This window comes from Onychostruthus taczanowskii, unplaced genomic scaffold (genome assembly GCF_017590055.1).
Source record: "Onychostruthus taczanowskii isolate IOZ18803 unplaced genomic scaffold, ASM1759005v1 scaffold10, whole genome shotgun sequence".
NCBI lineage: Eukaryota > Metazoa > Chordata > Aves > Passeriformes > Passeridae > Onychostruthus > Onychostruthus taczanowskii.
The window spans coordinates 17823517-17843050 of NW_024496526.1; the positions used below are offsets into that span (position 1 = coordinate 17823517).

General features: G+C 42.8%; 2 protein-coding genes across 6 annotated transcripts in view; one reads left to right on the forward strand and one right to left on the reverse strand.

Annotated features, from left to right (window-relative positions):
- Nucleotides 1-19534, forward strand: part of TANC1 (tetratricopeptide repeat, ankyrin repeat and coiled-coil containing 1) — a 61921-nt gene that overhangs the window by 2726 nt on the left and 39661 nt on the right. For 3 of the 5 annotated variants that reach the window (XM_041403427.1, XM_041403436.1, XM_041403446.1), the window contains exon 2: nucleotides 13955-14029. In XM_041403427.1, the coding sequence (XP_041259361.1) occupies nucleotides 13969-14029 (61 nt within the window). In that variant the 5' untranslated portion in view covers nucleotides 13955-13968. Of the gene's footprint in view, nucleotides 1-13911; nucleotides 14030-17816; nucleotides 17881-19534 lie in introns of those variants that run through there. The other 2 variants (XM_041403454.1, XM_041403420.1) reach the window with 2 other exon arrangements.
- Nucleotides 1692-2909, reverse strand: LOC121336406 (vegetative cell wall protein gp1-like). Its single transcript, XM_041405534.1, has one exon. The coding sequence runs from the start codon at nucleotides 2907-2909 to the stop codon at nucleotides 1692-1694; it is 1218 nt and encodes a 405-aa protein (XP_041261468.1).

Here is a 19534-nt window from a genome sequence, read left to right on the forward strand (position 1 = left end):
ATTGACTAGATTATTTATCTACGTATAAAACTGTAGAGCTCAGGGGATGGTCTCTGTGCTGTGTTTGGGCTCTCCACAGATATTCTGGAGTCTCCTGTGGTGTCCATCTCCTGCTCACTGGGGTGTAGGACAGTCTGAACTGGAGCACAGGTTTTATTTCACTCAGTTTGTGCTTCAGTCAAACAGGGTGCTTTTGGTCTCCTTTCATAGCTAAAATGTCCTCTTGCTCCCCCTCCCTGTCTTCCAGCTTCATGAGCCTTCAGAGGCTTATCCAGTGTAGTGATTTCACATTTTTGTGCTGTGTAGGTGATACATTGTTGTGTAGGCCTTTTGCATCCATCGTTGCCACTCCTGCTTCTTGAAGTACATGCATTCTAGTTCGTGGAATTACTTCAGCTTCTAAAAGCCCCGTTTCTCTTGCTGTGTTTCCAGAATTTTGTTTTTGCTCCCCCCCTCACCAGGAGGAGGGCTGCTAAGCCATAGGCTTAATCTGTAAAGGTACTTTGTTACTAGAATATTCGGCTTTGCAATGTGGTAGCTTCAGTGCTTGCCCTTGGTGTGTAAAGTATGGAGGAGATGCTCCTGTGCCTGCGGGATGTTCATCAGGGTGTGGGAGCCAAGGCCCAGGCAGCTGTGCCTGTGGGAGGTGTTTCTCCACTGGGTGACTGGGAGCATTGCTGGCACAGGGCTTTGTTTCCTGAGGTGCTGTCACCAGTTTAGTATTTCACATATTTTCTCCTCTCGATCTGGAACACTCATTTATAATAAGGGTGCTGGTGTGAAAGCAGAAGTTCCACTGGCTTTTGGAGTGACCAGCTGTGCAAAGCAGCCAGCTTGGAGGATGTGAGGTGTCTCACTGGTGTCGTGTCCCACGGGACAAGTCCTTGGGTGCTGGCAGAGAAGAGTTTGCTCTCAGCCTCATAGCTGGTGTGGCACCTCAGCCTGGGGTTCTTGCTGGGCTGCAGAATTGATGTTCGGTGATGGCAGCACTGAGTTCTGCCACAGAAATTTAAATGTCTGAAAGAAATTTACTTTTAAATTACTTAGTGAAATTTAAATGTCTGTGGTCAAGTCAAAAGCTGCCTTCACAGTCTTGATGCTGTTGAAGTTGGTGGCAGGGCTCACGGAATTATGCCTGTCTGACCTTTTTCTGTAAATACTCTGTGTCAGTAGGTGCAGGGGTTATGGTTTGCAGTGTTTGTGAGGTGACTGACTTGGTGAGGCACTCTTTATGAAGCATTTATCAGGCACTTTTGCAATCTAAATGGCCAAAATAATTTTGGGAATGCAGATGGTCTTGAAGTCATCCAGTTCTTCCTCATGTGTGTTAGGGAATTCAGCTGTATCTATATGTGTATGAAATTGGAAAACTATATGCAGCTTAAAGTTCTAGTGATCTTAAGCACATAATAAATATGTGCAATGTATAAAATATATAAAAGTTACAGATATGTATTTTGAATATCAGAGTGTTTTTTTTATCAGCTGCCCATAATTCATGGTGATGCAAGTCGGAACTTGTGAATTATCATTAAATAATTAAATACAGATTTCCTCCATGTTTTAGAAACAGGATGGTCTTAAAAAAGGAAAAAACTCCACAGCCTGCAGTAGAATTGTTCGCAGTCTCATTTCGCTCTGCAGCAGGATTGCCCCCTGATTAGTGATGCAAGTGTTAGTGGAATTTATTTTTAAAAAAAGACACCTGGTGGCCCAGCTCTGTCAGAATGACCCCATGTAGGGGGTGTGCCAGGTGACAGTGGCACATAGCCCGCCTGACAAGAGGTGTCACAGCTGTCAGGGCTGGAGGGACCCTGAGGGTGGCACAGGACGAGCCGTGGGCACAAGGACGGGGACAGTGGGGAACCCTGGGGGTGGCACAAGCCATAGGCACAAGGACAGGGACAGTGTGGGATCCTGAGGGTGGCACAAGCCATAGGCACAAGGACAGGGACAGTGTGGGATCCTGAGGGGGGCTCAGGACGAGCCATGGGCACAAGGACAGGGGCAGGGTGGGACCCTGAGGGTGGCACAGGACGAGCCGTGGGCACAAGAACAGGGACAGTGTGGGATCCTGAGGGGGGCTCAGGACGAGCCATGGGCACAAGGACAGGGGCAGGGTGGGACCCTGAGGGTGGCACAGGACGAGCCGTGGGCACAAGAACAGGGACAGTGTGGGATCCTGAGGGGGGCTCAGGACGAGCCATGGGCACAAGGACAGGGGCAGGGTGGGACCCTGAGGGTGGCACAGGACGAGCCGTGGGCACAAGAACAGGGACAGTGTGGGATCCTGAGGGGGGCTCAGGACGAGCCATGGGCACAAGGACAGGGGCAGGGTGGGACCCTGAGGGTGGCACAGGACGAGCCGTGGGCACAAGAACAGGGACAGTGTGGGATCCTGAGGGGGGCTCAGGACGAGCCATGGGCACAAGGACAGGGGCAGGGTGGGACCCTGAGGGTGGCACAGGACGAGCCGTGGGCACAAGAACAGGGACAGTGTGGGATCCTGAGGGGGGCTCAGGACGAGCCATGGGCACAAGGACAGGGGCAGGGTGGGACCCTGAGGGTGGCACAGGACGAGCCGTGGGCACAAGAACAGGGACAGTGTGGGATCCTGAGGGGGGCTCAGGACGAGCCATGGGCACAAGGACAGGGGCAGGGTGGGACCCTGAGGGTGGCACAGGACGAGCCGTGGGCACAAGAACAGGGACAGTGTGGGATCCTGAGGGGGGCTCAGGACGAGCCATGGGCACAAGGACAGGGGCAGGGTGGGACCCTGAGGGTGGCACAGGACGAGCCGTGGGCACAAGAACAGGGACAGTGTGGGATCCTGAGGGGGGCTCAGGACGAGCCATGGGCACAAGGACAGGGGCAGGGTGGGACCCTGAGGGTGGCACAGGACGAGCCATGGGCACAAGGACACGGGGCAGTGTGGAGTGTGGCCATGGGAGCGTGTCGCTGCAGGCAGGAGCTCGACTGCTGAATCTCCTTGTTCCTGAGTCGTTTCTTACCTTTCTGCCTGCCTGTGCCCCTGTCTAGCTCAGACAAATCTGTAATTAAAATATTCAAGAGTTGCAATGTTTGCAGCAAAGCCTGAGGACTTTGTGAGAAGCCTTTCTGGCGTGATGCAGGCTGTGCTGAGTGCTCTCGTTCTGATGGCCAGGCACCCTTGGCTGCAGTGGAGCCTCGGCCTGCCCCGTGGGTGTCACTAGCTGTCACCTACACCTGCTGAGCAGAGGGAGCTGGTGTCACCTGTGCCTTGGAGCCCTCAAAGTGCATTTTCAGAAGCGTGTAGGATGAGAGGGTGAAGGGCTGCTGCTTGTTTGCTGCATATTTCATATATTTGATAATTAACTGCTTTAAGACCAAAGGATTTTCTAAAATGTTTGCTGCACTATGCTGCAGTTGTGTATATGGTATAGGTTGGTTTTTTTTGTGTTGTTTCTATTTGCTATTGGTGTTTTCTTTGGTTTATTGTTTGGAGGTCTATTGCTTTCTTTTTTATTTTTTTAAGACTCTGTCTTAGTCATGGTCAAATTTAGCTCCAGCAGGAGGGAAGCTGGAGCTTGTTAGCACACAGGAAACGCCGTGGCAGGAGGTTTTTGATGTGTGTGTTTGTGTGTAAATGTGAACTCTACAGCCCCATGATGGAATCGGGCCCGTGGACCTTTGGGTAGGTCACAGTGGTTTTACATCTTTAAATGTTGTCTTAGATTCTGGTGGAACTTCGCTACATTAAGTAGTAAATATGTCTTGTCAAAAACTGGTAGTTTTATGTTAATTCCAAAGCTATCACTCTTAAAACAGCAGAGGTGTTTAATTGCTGAAAAGACAGTTCAGATTTTATCTGCTTCAGCTTTGTGTTATCTAGAAAAATACTAGAATTTCTGTAGTCTAAAGATTGTGCTTTTCTCTTTTCAGTCATCTACAATTAAACTAATCTATTTCTGTCTTAGCAGGTGTCCCTTCCTTAGGATCTATATTTCTGACTTCAACAATTAAGTATTTGAACAATATCCAAGTAAGAGTAAATAGAAGCACAATATAACATTTGCTTTTTGAAATTTAAATGAGGTGGAAGTTGGTAGAGGCTTGGATTTTTTCTTTTTCTGTGTTGTGTGGGTTTTTTTTCTTCTTCTGTGTTGTGTGGGGTTTTTTGTTGCTTGGGTTTTTTTGTTGTTGCTTTTGAACAAGAATGACAAAACACAAAATATTCTTAGTGTGAGTTTTAGGGAGACTGGTTTTGTGCTTCACACCAGAAATGCCTTTGGGTTCAGTTGATTATTTAATTAATTTGCTTCAAGGTCTGTTTTACACTGGGCTAAATACCACTGAGCTCACAAAGGGATTTTTTTTATGTTAGTAAGGACTGAGTTCCTGGATTTTTCTACAAAATTTCCTAGCAATTGAAAGTTTGAAGAGGACTATTGCTGCCACAAAACGTAGGCACGGTTGGATAAAATTTTCAGCACTTCCTAACTACTGATACAGAATGTTTATGTCATGCAAGAATTCCTTTGAAAAGTTAGGAGACATTGTGACAAGACATGAAGGGAAGACTTTGCTTTACTCTTAGATAAACTATACTTGGCAAAGGTAGAATGGATTGTGCCTTCTAGCATGATGTACTGATCTGTTGTGCAGTTTCAGAATTCAGTAGTGCTGGTTTCAAAACTCTAGAAATACAGAGCTGGTGTGTATGTTTTTGTTTATTTATTCTCTGTCTAAGGCATTCTTTGTGCCACTGTGGTATGTCACCAGATATTTTCTGTGAGTTTGCAATAAGCCACCCAGTGATTGATGGCAGCAGCTTATGAAGTGTTTTATACTCATTTTGAGGTACTGGGCATAGTTTGAAAGTCTGAGGGGAAAAAAAAGACTTAATTAATATTGGTTTTTTTCGCTGACCAAAAGTGTTGCACTTTGTCCTTTAAAGACAATAAGGAAAGAAGAACAGAAGTGACATAAAATTATTTTTTTCCTGCTGAAGTTCAAAGCTTGGTAAAAGTCTGCACCAGAAGAATCTGCTGAATGGTTTGCCAGGGAGGACTTGTTTCTCTTTTTGCTGCTCCCATGCCCATGCAGAAGGTTTCCCCAAGGCTCCTGCACTCTGTGTGCAGTGTGTGCCACCAGAACTGCCTTGGGTCTCAGTGGGCATCTGGGCTTCTCCAGAAAGCTCCTTTTGTGCATCCCAGCCATCTGCCTCACTAGCATTTGAGGAATCTCACACTGTCCCGCAATCTGGTAGAAAAAAGTTTGTTTTCTACCTGTTTCCATCATCTCTGCTAATAGGAAAAACAGGTGCTTTTCTTCTCTGTCAGCCTCGCTTGAGCCTCCTTTCTTCAGTTCTCAGCCTTCCCCAGGAGAAAAACTGAAACAAAAACTGAATTTTGTTCCTCCGCAGTATTTCTTCTGTTGGCAGGATTTTGACCTGAGTGAGTTGTTGTGGGTGTTGCATGGCTTCTCTTGGTGTATCAGTGAACTCGGCCCATGTGGTGTACAGTGCCTTGTAGCATCTCAGCTTAAGGGGAGGCAGTAGGCACCGTCTTAGCTAACTTGAAAGATTTACACAGACTTAAGATCTTAATGAATAATTACTTTTTTTTTTTTTTTGAGTATAGAAGTTTGTGTTCCACTAGTCAAATTCTGGTTGTGAGGATTTAAATTTATTTGGTTTGGACACTTGCCTGTGGAAGGAATGCTTTTTGGCATCTAAATTAGAAACTATATTGGTGCTTGACTGTTTAATTACTGAAAAGAACAGGACGACTGTAAAATTATAATAAATAAGAGCTTGCTGGGTATTTAATATTTTTGGTAAGAGCATGTAGGATCTTGTCTGCACCAGGGAGTTATTGCAGACTGGGGGAGGGTGTGAATGTGAAGCACTTTTCCCCCTTGTATAGACAAGCCTTTAATTTTTCTTGAGTGAACTCTGGGAGGTTCTGGGTATTCCATATTCTTGTCCTTAAATTGAGCTCTGCAGGGGCTGGTGAGGAGATAGTTATACTGCAAGCCTGTGTCTGGTTCTTGTGAATAATCTCCCTGGTTTGGGGCCTGTGTGTGTAAAGAGAGCTCACCCATGCCAGGCTGGGGCTCAGGGGAGGCCTTGAGTGAGATGCCATTGGGGCAGGAGTGTGCAAACAGCCAATATTGATGCTGTGCAAGGTCTCACTGGGGCAGGAGTGTGCAAACAGCCCATGGTGATGCTGTGCAAGGTCTCACTGGGGCAGGAGTGTGCAAACAGCCCATATTGATGCTGTGCAAAGTCTCACTGTGGCAGGAGTGTGCAAACAGCTGATATTGATGCTGTGCAAGGTCTCACTGGGGCAGGAGTGTGCAAACAGCCCATAGTGATGCTGTGGCAAGGTCTCTCAATGCCACTTTATTGTACACTGAAATGAGAAGCGATTCAAGGCAAAAAGAATTGGGAGAACACAGATGTTTAAGTGTTTTTGTGGTTACACTACAGAAGAATGCCTGAGCCTGGTCCATAAAGTAACACAAGCAGGTAATTAAAAATGTAAAGTTTACATTTCACAAGAGAGAAAAAGGCAGCATCCCAGGATCTGATGTGGAAAGCAGGGAGAGTATTATTTTTGTTTTGCCTCATTCTGATGAGCGAGATTTCAGGAAATAGCCAAGCTAATTGAACAGTTTGTTTTGATTCTGGGGAATGGCATTCCTTCCTTCTGTATCTGCTGTGAGATCATTCCTTTTTCCTACATCATCCTGTGTAAGCACAGAGAAGATGAATTGCATCTGGCACAGTGCAGCAGAGCACAGGGCTGACCCCACTGGCCCTCTTGTAAAGGCTGCACCTGTATGACCTGGAGAAAACTGGGCTTTGCTCCTCCTAGGTGAAATGGAAATAAGATTGTTCCCCTTCCTGCAGGCTGCCGTGAGCTGTCATGTGTTCTGAGGTGCTCTGAGGTTGAAGAGGGAGTATATATAGATACCCAACATACTTTCTGCATTATGTGACTTTAATGTCTGTTCTTTAGGTATCCTCAAAAATGTTAATGTTTCATTCCAAAATTTGCTAATTTATTTTGTCCACAAAGATATATACCATTCTTCCTCTGTGTGTGTGCTAGTGTTTCCTGGATAGTCCAGTATGTTTGAGCTTTGTGTTCCTTGTGTTGCTGCTCATTCCCACATTTTAGGGTCACTTAGCACTTGCTATTCTTTTAGGGTTGCATGAGGTACTGTCATGTTATATTAATTTTTATTAACTGTCTAATCCAAAACTAGCACAGGGATCAATTCAGACAGTTATGTTCTCTGAAGGAAGTAATTTTGCTTTGTATTTTTGGTAGAGGTTTCCAAGATTTTCTTGTGTGACTTGCCCTGACCAGGGGGCTGGACCAGATGACCTCAAGAGGTTGTTTCCAACCTTAACCATTGTGTGACTCTACCCTAGTCCAAGAAGTCCTGATGAGTCCTAATGTTTCCTTTCTGTCATTTTGGATATTTCAAGCATGCATATTGCTCTGCCTCTGGTAACTAAAGCTAGGGATAGTTATCCTGAGGAAGAAAACATCAGTATCAATTTGATGTCAGACTAGTGTATTTTAAAAGCTACATTAAAACCTTCAAAAGTGTTTAAATAGTAATATATATGTTCATCTCTGCCTGTGAAACAGGAAGTAAGTAACATGTTTGTGTACAGATTTTGGATAGAGCTCTGCATTAGTTTTCTGGAAAAATTGAGTGGCTGTGATTCCCAGCCATTTCAAGATCAGGTATTTTGTGATTTGGGTTTACAGAAAACATATTGTCCCAGAATTTGTAAGGGTAGCTGACATGGGGGAGAAAAAACTGACACCAAATATGGGTGCATGTTCTGGTCTATGTTTAAATAGAGATCTGTAGTGTTAGGAGAAAACTATTAGTAAAACAGGAGAAAAACTCCATGAAAAAAGCAGACAATCCAGAAAATCCTGAAAATACCTGATAAGGATGAACAATACAGGAGATTTGGAACTAGATATGATAAGGAACTGAAATAGAAAGAAGCTTTGAGTTTTATCAGCACCATCATATGTTAGCATTCAAGGAAATACAGCTGTCATTAGTGTGATGTTTCTTTAAAAAAATAAAAATCTCAGGCATACTAGATTAATTGAAAACCTGCAAAGTAGCTGTGATGATGAAAAAAAGTCACCTCTTTTATATTCTGGACGTAATACTGACCTTGTTTAGGGTTTTGTTTGGATCAGTTAGTTTTATAAGTCATGTAAAAAGGTAGATGGCTGTGCTCTTGGCCTTTTCTCTGGAGGGTCTCAGCAGAATGGGAACAAAAAGTCTAAAGCACCTCTGGTGTGGTCAGAAAAGCTGTGAGCAGGTGAGATTTTCAGGTTATACTGACAGCTGCTGCTCTTCTTTCCCAGTGTAGCCAGACAGGTGATTCCACACGTGATTCTCCCTCTGCACGATTGCTGAGTCCTTGGGGTTGGGTCATTCTCCCTCTGCACGATTGCTGAGTCCTTGGGGTTGGGTCATTCTCCCTCTGCACGATTGCTGAGTCCTTGGGGTTGGGTCATTCTCCCTCTGCACGATTGCTGAGTCCTTGGGGTTGGTTGATTCTCCATCTGCACGATTGCTGAGTCCTTGGGGTTGGTTCATTCTCCATCTGCACGATTGCTGAGTCCTTGGGGTTGGTTGATTCTCCCTCTGCACGATTGCTGATCCTTGGGGTTGGTTGATTCTCCATGTGCACGATTGCTGAGTCCTTGGGGTTGGTTGCATCTCCCTCTGCACAATTGCTGAGTCCTTGGGGTTGGTTGATTCTCCATCTGCACGATTGCTGAATCCTTGGGGTTGGTTGCATCTCCCTCTGCACAATTGCTGAGTCCTTGGGGTTGGTTGATTCTCCATCTGCACGATTGCTGAATCCTTGGGGTTGGTTGATTCTCCATGTGCACGATTGCTGGGTCCTTGGGGTTGGTTCATTCTCCATCTGCACGATTGCTGAGTCCTTGGGGTTGGTGCAAACAGGGCTTGTGACCTTTGGAGGGATTACTTCTGGAATACTTCTGTGAGTGCTCTCCATCTGCTTCAGTGAAGATCAGTTGCTTCAGGGTTGTTACAAGTACTGGGGAGCAGTAATCTGAAATTATGATAAAGAGTAATTTTTGCAGTGTCTGGCACCCGCCCAAGATTTTTGGACGGCAGTCAAGTGAAGCGACCAGCTTTTTCCCCTGTGTTGGCAGCCCTCAGGGAAACTGGCCAAAATAATCAGCAGTTTGGTAAAAGAGTAACGTAGCAGAAAACTGGGTGATTGCAGGGCATAATAGTTACATCTCTGGCGTCTGAGAAATGAAGTCTAGATCCAGACTAGTGGGAAAAAAGCTACTGCAGAAGCACATTCTAACAGCTAACATGATAATGAGGTTTTTCTCACACTTCCTCATCTTTCACCTCTTCTTGTATTTTAATAGTGCTTCAGGGCATAATTCCACTTCAGAAGTGAACAACGAACTGGAAAGCTTGCTGTTGTTTTGCAGTTTCCTTTTTTAAACTGCTGCAAAGCTTTCACTGGGTCAGACGGGAGGGGGAAAATGTGGAGTATCTCACTGGTGAATTTAATAATGATTAGGTGATTGAGTGAAGAGCAAATGATGCAAATGTACTACAGCTTGTCAGTTTTGTATGTGTATTGTATCTGTTTTGTACTTAGATTGACCTTTCTGCATGAGAAACACCTACAGTATGGTAAAGGCCATAATTGTTTAGGGTATTGTATAAAAATATTTCAATAGTAACTATTTAACTTTAGTGGGTCTGGCTAAATATAGTGTATTGGAAACATTATATATGCCACTTTTTACTTGGCTGTAGTGACAAAGGGTCAGGGACAGATCTCTCCAGTGTATGCTTTATCATTTTCATTCATGCATTTAAATCATCATAACACAAATATATCTCACTGGAAATTGTATCTTAAAAGTAAAAGCACTATTCTCTTCAAATGCCTGTTCATTCATGAATTAGTAGTCACATATCTGGGGGTATGCCCTCTGTTTATTACAAAATGCTAGATATTGATGGCCCAAAATGTAGTAATTTTAAAGGATTTTTTTACTTGATTTATTGCATCAGTAATACCTTGCTTCTTTAAGTATTGTTTTTTGCTGTATATTCCTCTTGTTTGAAATCTGCAGTTCAGCTAAAGGACTTTGAATTTGCCAGAAAAGGGAAATGTTGGAACTTTTCTGTGTGACACATAGAATGATGCTCTGAATGTGTTTGTAGGCAGTGAAAGCAGTTCTGACTAAATGAAGTTTTCTTTCGAAGCTTAGGATTTTGGGATTCAAATATTTGAATCTTTTGATTCAAAAATGCAAAATACACTTTAAAAAATACAGATTATTTGAAATGTGTATTTAATAAATCCCACACTGAAAGGTGGCAAATACTTAAGTACTTCTGTGCAGACAGTAGACTAAGATGTATTTCTTTGCAAATAAATGCTCACTGGTTTTCAGGATCGAAATGGGGAAGTTTGAACACAACTGTGGGTGGGAGTAAGCTGAGGGTGAGGAGTGTAAATGTCAGTAGTCCATGGGTATTGGCTCAGGTGCTTACCTGCCATGTGGGATTAGTTTATTTGACCTCTGCAGTAGTGATGAACTCCTGTGGGTAGGTGTTTGTAAATAACCCTCTCTGAAAGGTGAGGGAGCTGTGAATCATCTCGTTCCTGATGTTGGTGTCTTCAGTAGCAGCTTTCTATGGAAAACACTCCCATGCAAGGAGGCTGCTGAGTTTTGAGGACTGAGTTGCAGGCTGAGTGAAAATGTGGGGAGATTTTTCCATCTCTGCTTTTCAGAGGGGATTCCTCGGGTAATGAAGTACTTAACTTACAAAGGTTGGGACCTGTTGCATGTGCCTGTGCTCCTGGCTCTTTCCATGACCTAAGATTTGTGTTTTGTAAAGCTGACGATGTTTTGGAGTTGTTCATAAAGATGCTGATCGTTATAAATTCTTGAATCAAGGGACTTTCTGCCCTTTCCCTTCATGCTCTGAGCAGGAAGCATGTATGGAACATCTTCTGCAAGAAAACAGTTGAACTGGTGGGAGGACAGCATCCCTTTGAAAATGCTCTTGGTGTGAGCTGGGAGTCCACCTTTGTCAGCAGCTGACAGGGTTTTCAATTCAACGAGCAGAAGTGTTCTGTTGGGACAGTGTTATTAGCACTCTGGGATAACAAGTCCACATCTAATACCCATTTTAAAATGGGAATGATAGCTTTTAAATCTTTAAAAAAACCCAACAAACACCAAACAGGTGGTTTCATGGCAGAATTTAAAAATGGGAATTAAGAAAACATGAACTGGAGTTGTGAAGTGAAGCAATTGCAGTAGCTGAAAGGGTTCCTGGAGTCTGAGTCAGGGAGTTTTTCTACTCCAGCTTAGCTGTGCAAAGAGAGAAAGTGCAGTGTGCTTAGAAGGACAGTGTGCAGCGTTACTGTAAAATATCCTATTAATACAGTTATCTTTGAAACAGAACAACATCTAGTATCTTGTGCCTGCTTCAAGGGATGAGAAATTATAAATGCACACTGTCGCTGTTCACTTCAGTTGGTGTTACTGAGCTGTGAACTATGGGTATTATGAAATATGTTATCTGAAGCTGAAATCCTTTCGGATGTATGTCAGTAAGCATCACAGTAGGTGCAGATAACTTTGTTTACATCTTTTGGATTTGTTTATTTTGTTTTTTAAGTAACACTGTCTGAAGTATTTCTAAGCTGTAGTAGCTGGTTCATTCCCTCAGCGTTCAGCTGCACACTCTGGAATGTGATGCTGTGCTGAACCCAGGGTGGTGGTTTTAGCATTACTTCAGAAGACAGTTTATTTTTTATACCTTTCGCTTGCAAACAAAGAGCACTGCTGTTGCTTTGCTGTTGCAGCCCTTAGGGTTAGCTCTCTCTGTGTGCATAACTCAGACAGCAAAAGGTGAGTTGCTTTGGAAGTACTTGTCTTTCATTTTATAAGGGAAAAGGAAGGAAGTTCCTTTATTTCCAGGTAGCAGGCACTTCTCATATCCGTGCTGAATGTGGTCTGAATAAGCAACCATCTTGCATGCCAGTTGTGTTCTGTGTTAGAATAGATCCATGAAGAACTCTTTGCACAGTAGGGAAATTGGCCTCAATTCCAAAAAGAGAAAATCTAGGATGGAATTGCCCTTGATTCCTTTTATTTGGTCTCTCATTAACTCTTATTTATATTCTAAGAATAGGATTGACATACACTGTAGAGTTTCAGTTCTATATGAAGCCTGTCTGTCCTGATTAATAGAAAATTCACACTTGTATTTGCAAAGTAAGAAAGTTAAATATAATATGTGACTTTTCAGGTCTTACTTTTTTTCCTTCCCTCTGCCACTCTATTCTAGCTATGTAGGTATGTATGTATGTTTGTTAGATTCTGAAATTCATTAACACCTTCAGGTCCTACCATTGCATAATGCAGGCTTTCTAACATGGCGGATGGTTTTTGTATGCTTATTTTGATACATTTATTTTGCCTTTTTTTAAATCAATTTATTTTGCTTCGTATCCAATAAGTAATCATAAATTTTTTCCTTTTAGAGTATTTCATTTTTGGGTTAGATGGTCCAGTTTTGGGGGTGTGTTTGCGAGCTTTTTCAGTGTTCTTGATGCTGAACGTGGGGAGGGCTGGTTGGTTTCCATCCCTTGGGAAGCAGCTGGGAGTGCTGTCTGTGCTGTGTGTGCGGCAGAGCCGCTGCCCTGTGCCCCGCGTGGCCCCGGGCAGTGCCACCCTCAGCACAGCTTCTGCCTGCGTGGGCACCAGCCCGTGCTGTGCCTGCTGCCAGCTGCACGTGGGGTGTGATCCAGGCCCTGGAGACCTTCCAGTCTTCTGGGTGCTGTTCGTTGCATGTGCTTCAGGATATTCATAGCAGCTGAACAATTCTGTTGTACTGATTTCTCTTTCTCGCTTTATTTCATCAAATGAAGAGAACTTTCTATGGATCTAATGGATCTTTGAACTATCTGTGGATCTATTCTATGGATCCCTCAATCCATAGTTTTTGGATGGAAGACTTTTGGTTTTCCTGTTGATTTCATGCGGCGTTCATGACAGGCTGTTACATAGGACAGCATAGTCAGATTACTTTTCCCCCCCTTCTTGTTGCATATTCCATACTGCAAGTTTTCTTAAATGAGATACCTTTTGAATTTTTCAATGGAGAAAACAAATGAAATTACAATTCTCAGATGCTCCCAGAAAGCTTTTTGAGAAAGACATGATCTTCATAATTCCTTCCATTCTGTTTTCCTTGCTCTGTAACTGAAGCTACTTCTGTAAAAGAATTGTCTTTCAGGTTTATCAGCCCAGATACATTTTTATTATATTTCTCTGAAATCTGCAGCTGTTGCTCACTTGAGGTTGCCTGTTAAGTGTGCCGTGTGGCAGGCAGAAAGTGTTGTGGGGATGGAGGAGTTTGTTCCTCAGTTCCCGTGTGCTGTGTGGCACAGATGGGGGTGGTACCATGTCCTGCTGTTATCCCTGCTGTACAGTCTTGCAGTTGGCATTCCCAGCTGACACCAGGCTGCTCCCGCTGCCGCCAGTCAGGCGGCTGAACTCCAGTCAGAAGTTGGAGCTTGATTTTAGTTTATTTTGCTGGAGTGTCTTACAGCAACTTACACGGGTTTAGCCCTGTAACTGCAGTTGGATGTGGAATGTGGGAAATGCTGCATTACTTTTCTGTACCAGAAGACAGCAAGCTCTTAGTTGCTTAGTTCAAGTATTGAAACATTTCTTGTGCATCAGTACTTTGCTTAACCAAGTGACGCTGTAAGAAATAAATGTGACTACCAAAAGGTTTCTCGTAGTTCTTTCACTGTTTTATTTGTATTGATCCTGTTTGTTTTGACTTGTGTGAATGGATGTTGCATTTATTTTTGTTTCTCTCTGTTATTCTCTAGGAGCAACATTTAAAATGTTAAAGGCCGTTCTAAAAAAGAGCCGAGAGGGTGGCAAAGGGACCAAGAAAGACCCAGGTATGAATATTATTGCCATGTTTTATACCCCAGGTGAGTTGGCACTGCAGACCCAGGACTGTCCATCCTGTGGTGCAGCAGTGCCCATCCTGGGGGCAGCTCCCTGTCCACCTCCCCAGCTGCTGCCTGGGAGCAGGAGCTGCAGGTCTGGCCTGCCTGGAAGGCAGCTCCAGTGCACTTACTGCTGCATCTCCTGCAGGCAGCACGGGGGAGAGCAGTTGGTTGTGGCTGTTGCTCTAGAACAGGCTATGTGAGAGCAGGCTGTGTGTGCTGTGCTGCCAGCTCCTACACGGGCTGGGGCCAGGCCTGCTAACCACAGAAATGCACTTTAAACTGCTTATTCATTACGTTACAAAAAAACACAACACTGCTTATGTATCGTGGACAAGAGAATTTTTATTATGTCTCTTGAAGAAAAATTACTGAAGTAGTGAAAAGTTATTAAGCTGGTTATCAGGTTTCTATTCTATTCTAGTTTTTGCTTTAACTACAGAGATTTTTTGAAGGTAAAAGTAATCACTATCAACAAATCTTACTTAAAATAAAACTTATTTTAATGCTAACCATAAATTTAGTAGGCCACTACTTACCTGCATTACCTTCCAGGAAGAAGGGTAACTAAGAGCTCTCCTTGCCATCTTCAAGGGCAAAGAAGGCCCAGCAGTGCTTGTTGAGGAGGAGCAGTGGCTGTAGATGTGCAGGTGTTGGTGGGGGCTGTGAACCTGCCTGCTCTGTGCCAGGCGTGCTGCTGCAGTCTTTGCTGCAGTGGCTGGAAAGCTCATGCACCTGAGTGAAAGTGACCTGTTTTTTAGAGTTACATTTTTAACTTCAGACTATTAATGTGGACTAACATTTCTGATTTTCTGATGAGTTTGATCCTAAATTATCCATTAGAGTAAATTTATACTCTTTGGCAACGTGAACTTCTTACTCCCAGGGCAAAATACAAATAAATCTGAGTACTTCTTAAGTGTATAAAGAACAGAGCATAATAAAGCTGCCATGTCCTTGTTTATTGGTACCTTTAAAACAACACAATCCTGCTTTCTTGGAAAGCAAGTTACATACATGTCTTGCATTGCAGCTTTTGAAATATGCAGTTACTCTGAGTCCTATAAGGGGAGAGTATTTTCACTGTTCTTTTGCAAAAACTGGTTCTGAGTTCATCTGGCAGGTAATGTGTTCTTCAGGAAATTTCTGTGGTCTTGTGAAGTTTTGACTCTGCCCCAGTTCCTTCCTAAATGTCTGGGTGATGGGAACTATGCTGATTAGAAAAAACATTGACACTAGATCAGAGATGCACAGAAATGATCACAGAGCTACACGAAAGGCGTCCTGTTAATTTTGTGTGATGCTGACTTGAAGTTACCAGCTAGGGTTGTTTAAACAGAGTGGGCTAAAGATTCCTGTGGTGAGGCTTTTGCTGGTGCATTTTTTGTTAAAATACTAGGTGGAAGCTGCTTTTGGCTCGAAAGGAAAATCAGGCTGTTCAGAATGGAGCTCTGACCAGGCTTTGATTAAAATCTGGAGCTTGGAAAAACCTCTTCCTGTAGGTCAGAAAGCATGGCTTTTTATTTTAGGATCTCATGACATCTGCCTGTATTAATGTGTGCAAAAGAAGATTTTTCTCTGTTTTTGCAAACACAATGCTGCTGTATTTCTGAGCAGCAAGGGAAGAGTTAGAGTGTGGGAAGTTCTTTGGTTTAATTTTTGGTTTGGTGGGTTTGTTTATTTGTTTGGAATTTTTTGTTCTTGTTTTTTAACAGAGCTCTAGAGTTTCATATATTAATTAGATGTTATGGAAACCAAGTATTAGGAAAAATAGGTGAATAGTGCCTGGTGAGGGCTAGAGCAAGGAGGAGTTCAGGAGCAGCTTTTTAAAAGGAAGTAAATAGTTGATACATTGGATTTCAGAGTTTTTGGGGTTTTTGTATTTGAAGATGATGTAAAAAGTTTGAAGGGAGATGTGTGCATTTTATTCTGTTCTGTGTTACACCAGGACTTTCTATAAAGTTATGTCCAGTTTATTAGCTTTCTCTTTTGTTCCAAAGGACATTCCAATTCTTCCAGCTGTAAGACATTTCTCCACTTTTAGAAAAGATGTGAAGCAAGGCAAAGAACATTGGTCTTCTAGAGCTTATTTTTTTGCTTGCTCATCTCCCTGGTCTTTGAACTGAAAACAGGGAGAAACTGAAGGGTTTCTTTGATTGTAGAGTTTTCCCACTTCATGGCCCTTTGGATGTGGAATAACAACTGAAATTTCCTGCTCTCTGAAGAGAGTAGAAATGCACCCCAGCGATGGGAGCTGACCAGAGAGAGAAGATTGTTAACGTGGCCATGGCCGTTCTGCCAGCTGCTGTTGGAGAGAGGAATGCAGTAGTAAATTTCAGTGCTTCTCTCAGCTCTGTGGGCACATGGGCTTGGTTTTTTGCTTGTGAAGATCTGAGAAGTTTTTCAGGTTTTTCAGAGCTTCTGAGTGTGGGAGGAAGGAGACAGCGCACCTCAGTAGGGCCACCCTGAACACAGCTGGGAGGACTGCATGGTCTTTTTTCTGTATATTCATGGTTTAGGAGTGATGCTGAGGAGCTAGAAGGTAGTAACATCTCCGTGGGTCATAGTGGGCAGCCCAGCCAGCGCAGGAGGGACACCGGGGTGAGGAGCTGCAGCTGCGCCGTGACCACGTGTCACCATTTGAGTCAAATTGGAAGGAGTCAGGTTAAACTGCAACAGCTTATTCTTAAACTGGAGTAACCCTGATTGTCCCATGGGTTGCATGAAAGGAACGCCTGGAAGTCTGTGTGATTTAGATCTGAGTGGGATGATTCCTGTTTTACTGAATAGAACTTCCTGTTTGTGTGTTAACTCTATTTTATGGGTTTTACAGCTGCTATGCTTGTGGAACTTTTGTGAGTGGGAATGGTGGTGTTTTTTTCTGGATTGAAGGCAGGCACAGCTGTAATATTAAAAAGTGTAAAAGGGTTAAAGGACAAAAAGAAACAACCCTAACTGTTTTAACAGTAGCTTGTGTGGATTTTAATATTAGAATTTCTCATTTGCCCTGACATGACGGCTTAAGAGCTGAAGCTGTGGATAACATTTTTGAAATCTAGCTGCTGGTAATGTTGATTGCAGGTTTTAATAGATTCTTAAATTCAGGGTTATCTTGAGAAAGAGGGCTGCAAGAACTAGTATTGATACTTTGAGACAGAGACTGAAGTGCTCTGCTGAAGAGTGGTGGAAAGTCTTTGTGGAAATACCTTCTGCCTTGATCAGGAAGGCTGTCATGTGGGAATGTCACTTTTGGAAAAGTGATGCCTCAAGCAGCACCAAAAGCAGTAGTTACAGGTACATATCTGGGCTCAGACCCTGCAGTTGCTTCAGTAGAAATTCTTCTTCAGCAGCTTTGTAATAAACCAATTTTAACATGGGTTTATTTGGGTGTGGCTGGGAGGTGTTGCTGGTAGGTAGGTAGGTGGCTCTTGTAGAATTAGACAAAATCTAAATGAAGCAAAATTAGTGTGTTTAAACATGCACATATGTAATTACCAATTTGTGCAAACATACGTGAACACAGGTGAAAAGCTGTGTTTGCAGCAAGTTACGTGTAGAGCAGCTTTTGCAAGCAAAACTTAGGGTTGTTATTTCTAAATGTGGATTTGAAGACAAGGTGGTTGGCATCCTACTTTGGTAAACAGATGTGCCAGATGAACAAAATTTCAAACACACTAGATTTTTTATGCAGACATACAACTTTTTCTGCATCCAGATTTTTTCTGGTTTTCTGCAGCATGAAGAAACCTGTCTTTACAGCCCTGCAGACAGTTATTTCCATACAACAGAGATAACTATCTGTAAGTTGATTTTTTTCTCTTGTCCTTCTTTGCATTAGTGATGTACATACTTGGTAAAGGACAGAGCCTGAGGGGGAAAAACCCACAGTCTGCACCTGTAACCTTAAAGTAAGAGAAAAGTGTTTGGGCAATGTTTGAAACCAAGCAGGGAGTAAACAGAAACAAAGTAAAAGTGGTACTATTCAGGTACTCAAAGTAAAAAGTGGTCCTCTTTGTTAGCTTACTGTCATCAAATACATGTTATCTCTTCAAACTCTTCCAAAGTTTCCAAGTCCTCTGGAGGTTGCTGCGGAGGTGTCTCTGCAGTGGGACACGGCAGAGCCGTCTCGCCTTGTGCCCTCTGCTGAGGGTGTGTGTTCTCGTTCTTGCTCTTTGTCTTTTGCTTTGCTTTGTTAATGAACTTCATTTTCTACACTTAAGGTAATCCCAGCTCTTCGTCTGTTTCTGCCCTGTGTTTCTTTCTACCTACCATAGAATTGTGTGTTTCTGCTCTCTCTCCCGTGTTCTCATAGTTGAGGTTCTAGTTGTTGACCAGTTTATTTCCTTGAGGTTTTTAACTTGACCTCTGTAACCACAAGGAGATCTTCTGCCTCTGGCCTCAGCTGAAAGCAGCTGGCAGTTTTTATTTTAATATAGCGTAGAAATTTTGTGTGTTAGTGACAAAGTTCAAGCAATCAGAGCCAGAAGACTGTTGTTCAAGTTCTGCTAGGTTACCTGTAAGTCCTGTCTGTGCCTATGAAGAGGTGATAGTATAAAGAATATACGTAATAAGCTTCAGAATATAAACAAAAAGTACTTCTTAATTATGATTGGTTTAGAGGTTCTACAGAGCTACTCATTCTTAAATGCTAAAAAATGCTTCAGAGATAAATTTGTATTAGTATTTCCTGTTGGGTTTCTGTACTGCCAGCTGCTTTCCAGTATATAATTACATTTGTTTTCTTTTAACTGTCCCAAAGTCAGAAACTCGCCTGCATTTGAGAATCTGCTTTTTTAATTTTTATTTACTTACTAAGGAAAAGCTCGTTCAGTATAAAATACATGTAATGTATTTTAATTTAAAAAGAAAATAAAATCCTGTATGTTAAGTTTCTACAGAACATACTCAGTTATTTCAGATGGCTCTGTAGTAGCGTGACCATTGTCGTTCTGTTGACCCAATATCAGGCTTGAAGGAACACAAATAATGGCAGTATTGTGCCTAGTTTGCAGTGTTCTTCCTGCACTAAATCCCATCAGAAGTTGAACATCAAATGTAGTACATGGTATACCTGGAAACTTCATTGATGTCAGTAGAAATTCAGTGTGGTAAGTAGTTGGGACTTTCAGGTTTTCCAGCTTCAGGGCTTGTAGATATTAATAGTAGTGGTCAAATAACAAGGGACAGATTGTTATGTCAACAAAAAGATGATGTTTAGAATGCAGCAATGTAGTGCTTTAAAGGCAGAAAATCTGGAGAAACAAGATGGGTGGTTTTGGTTTCTGAAATAAAAATTATTGAAGTACTTACGGATTTGTATACATCAGACTTTCAGTGATTGCCTGCATATTTAGATTTTTTTTATTATTTGGTCTTCAAAAAGACTCCATATTAATAAATCTATCTTGTGTCTTGTTTGATTCAGATCCGGTAGATCAGACCTAAATTTTTTCA

Excerpts from the sequence above, each read along its gene's own strand:
- LOC121336406 (XM_041405534.1), bottom strand. The coding sequence starts at position 2,909 with ATGGCTCGTCCTGTGCCACCCTCAGGGTCCCACCCTGCCCCTGTCCTT.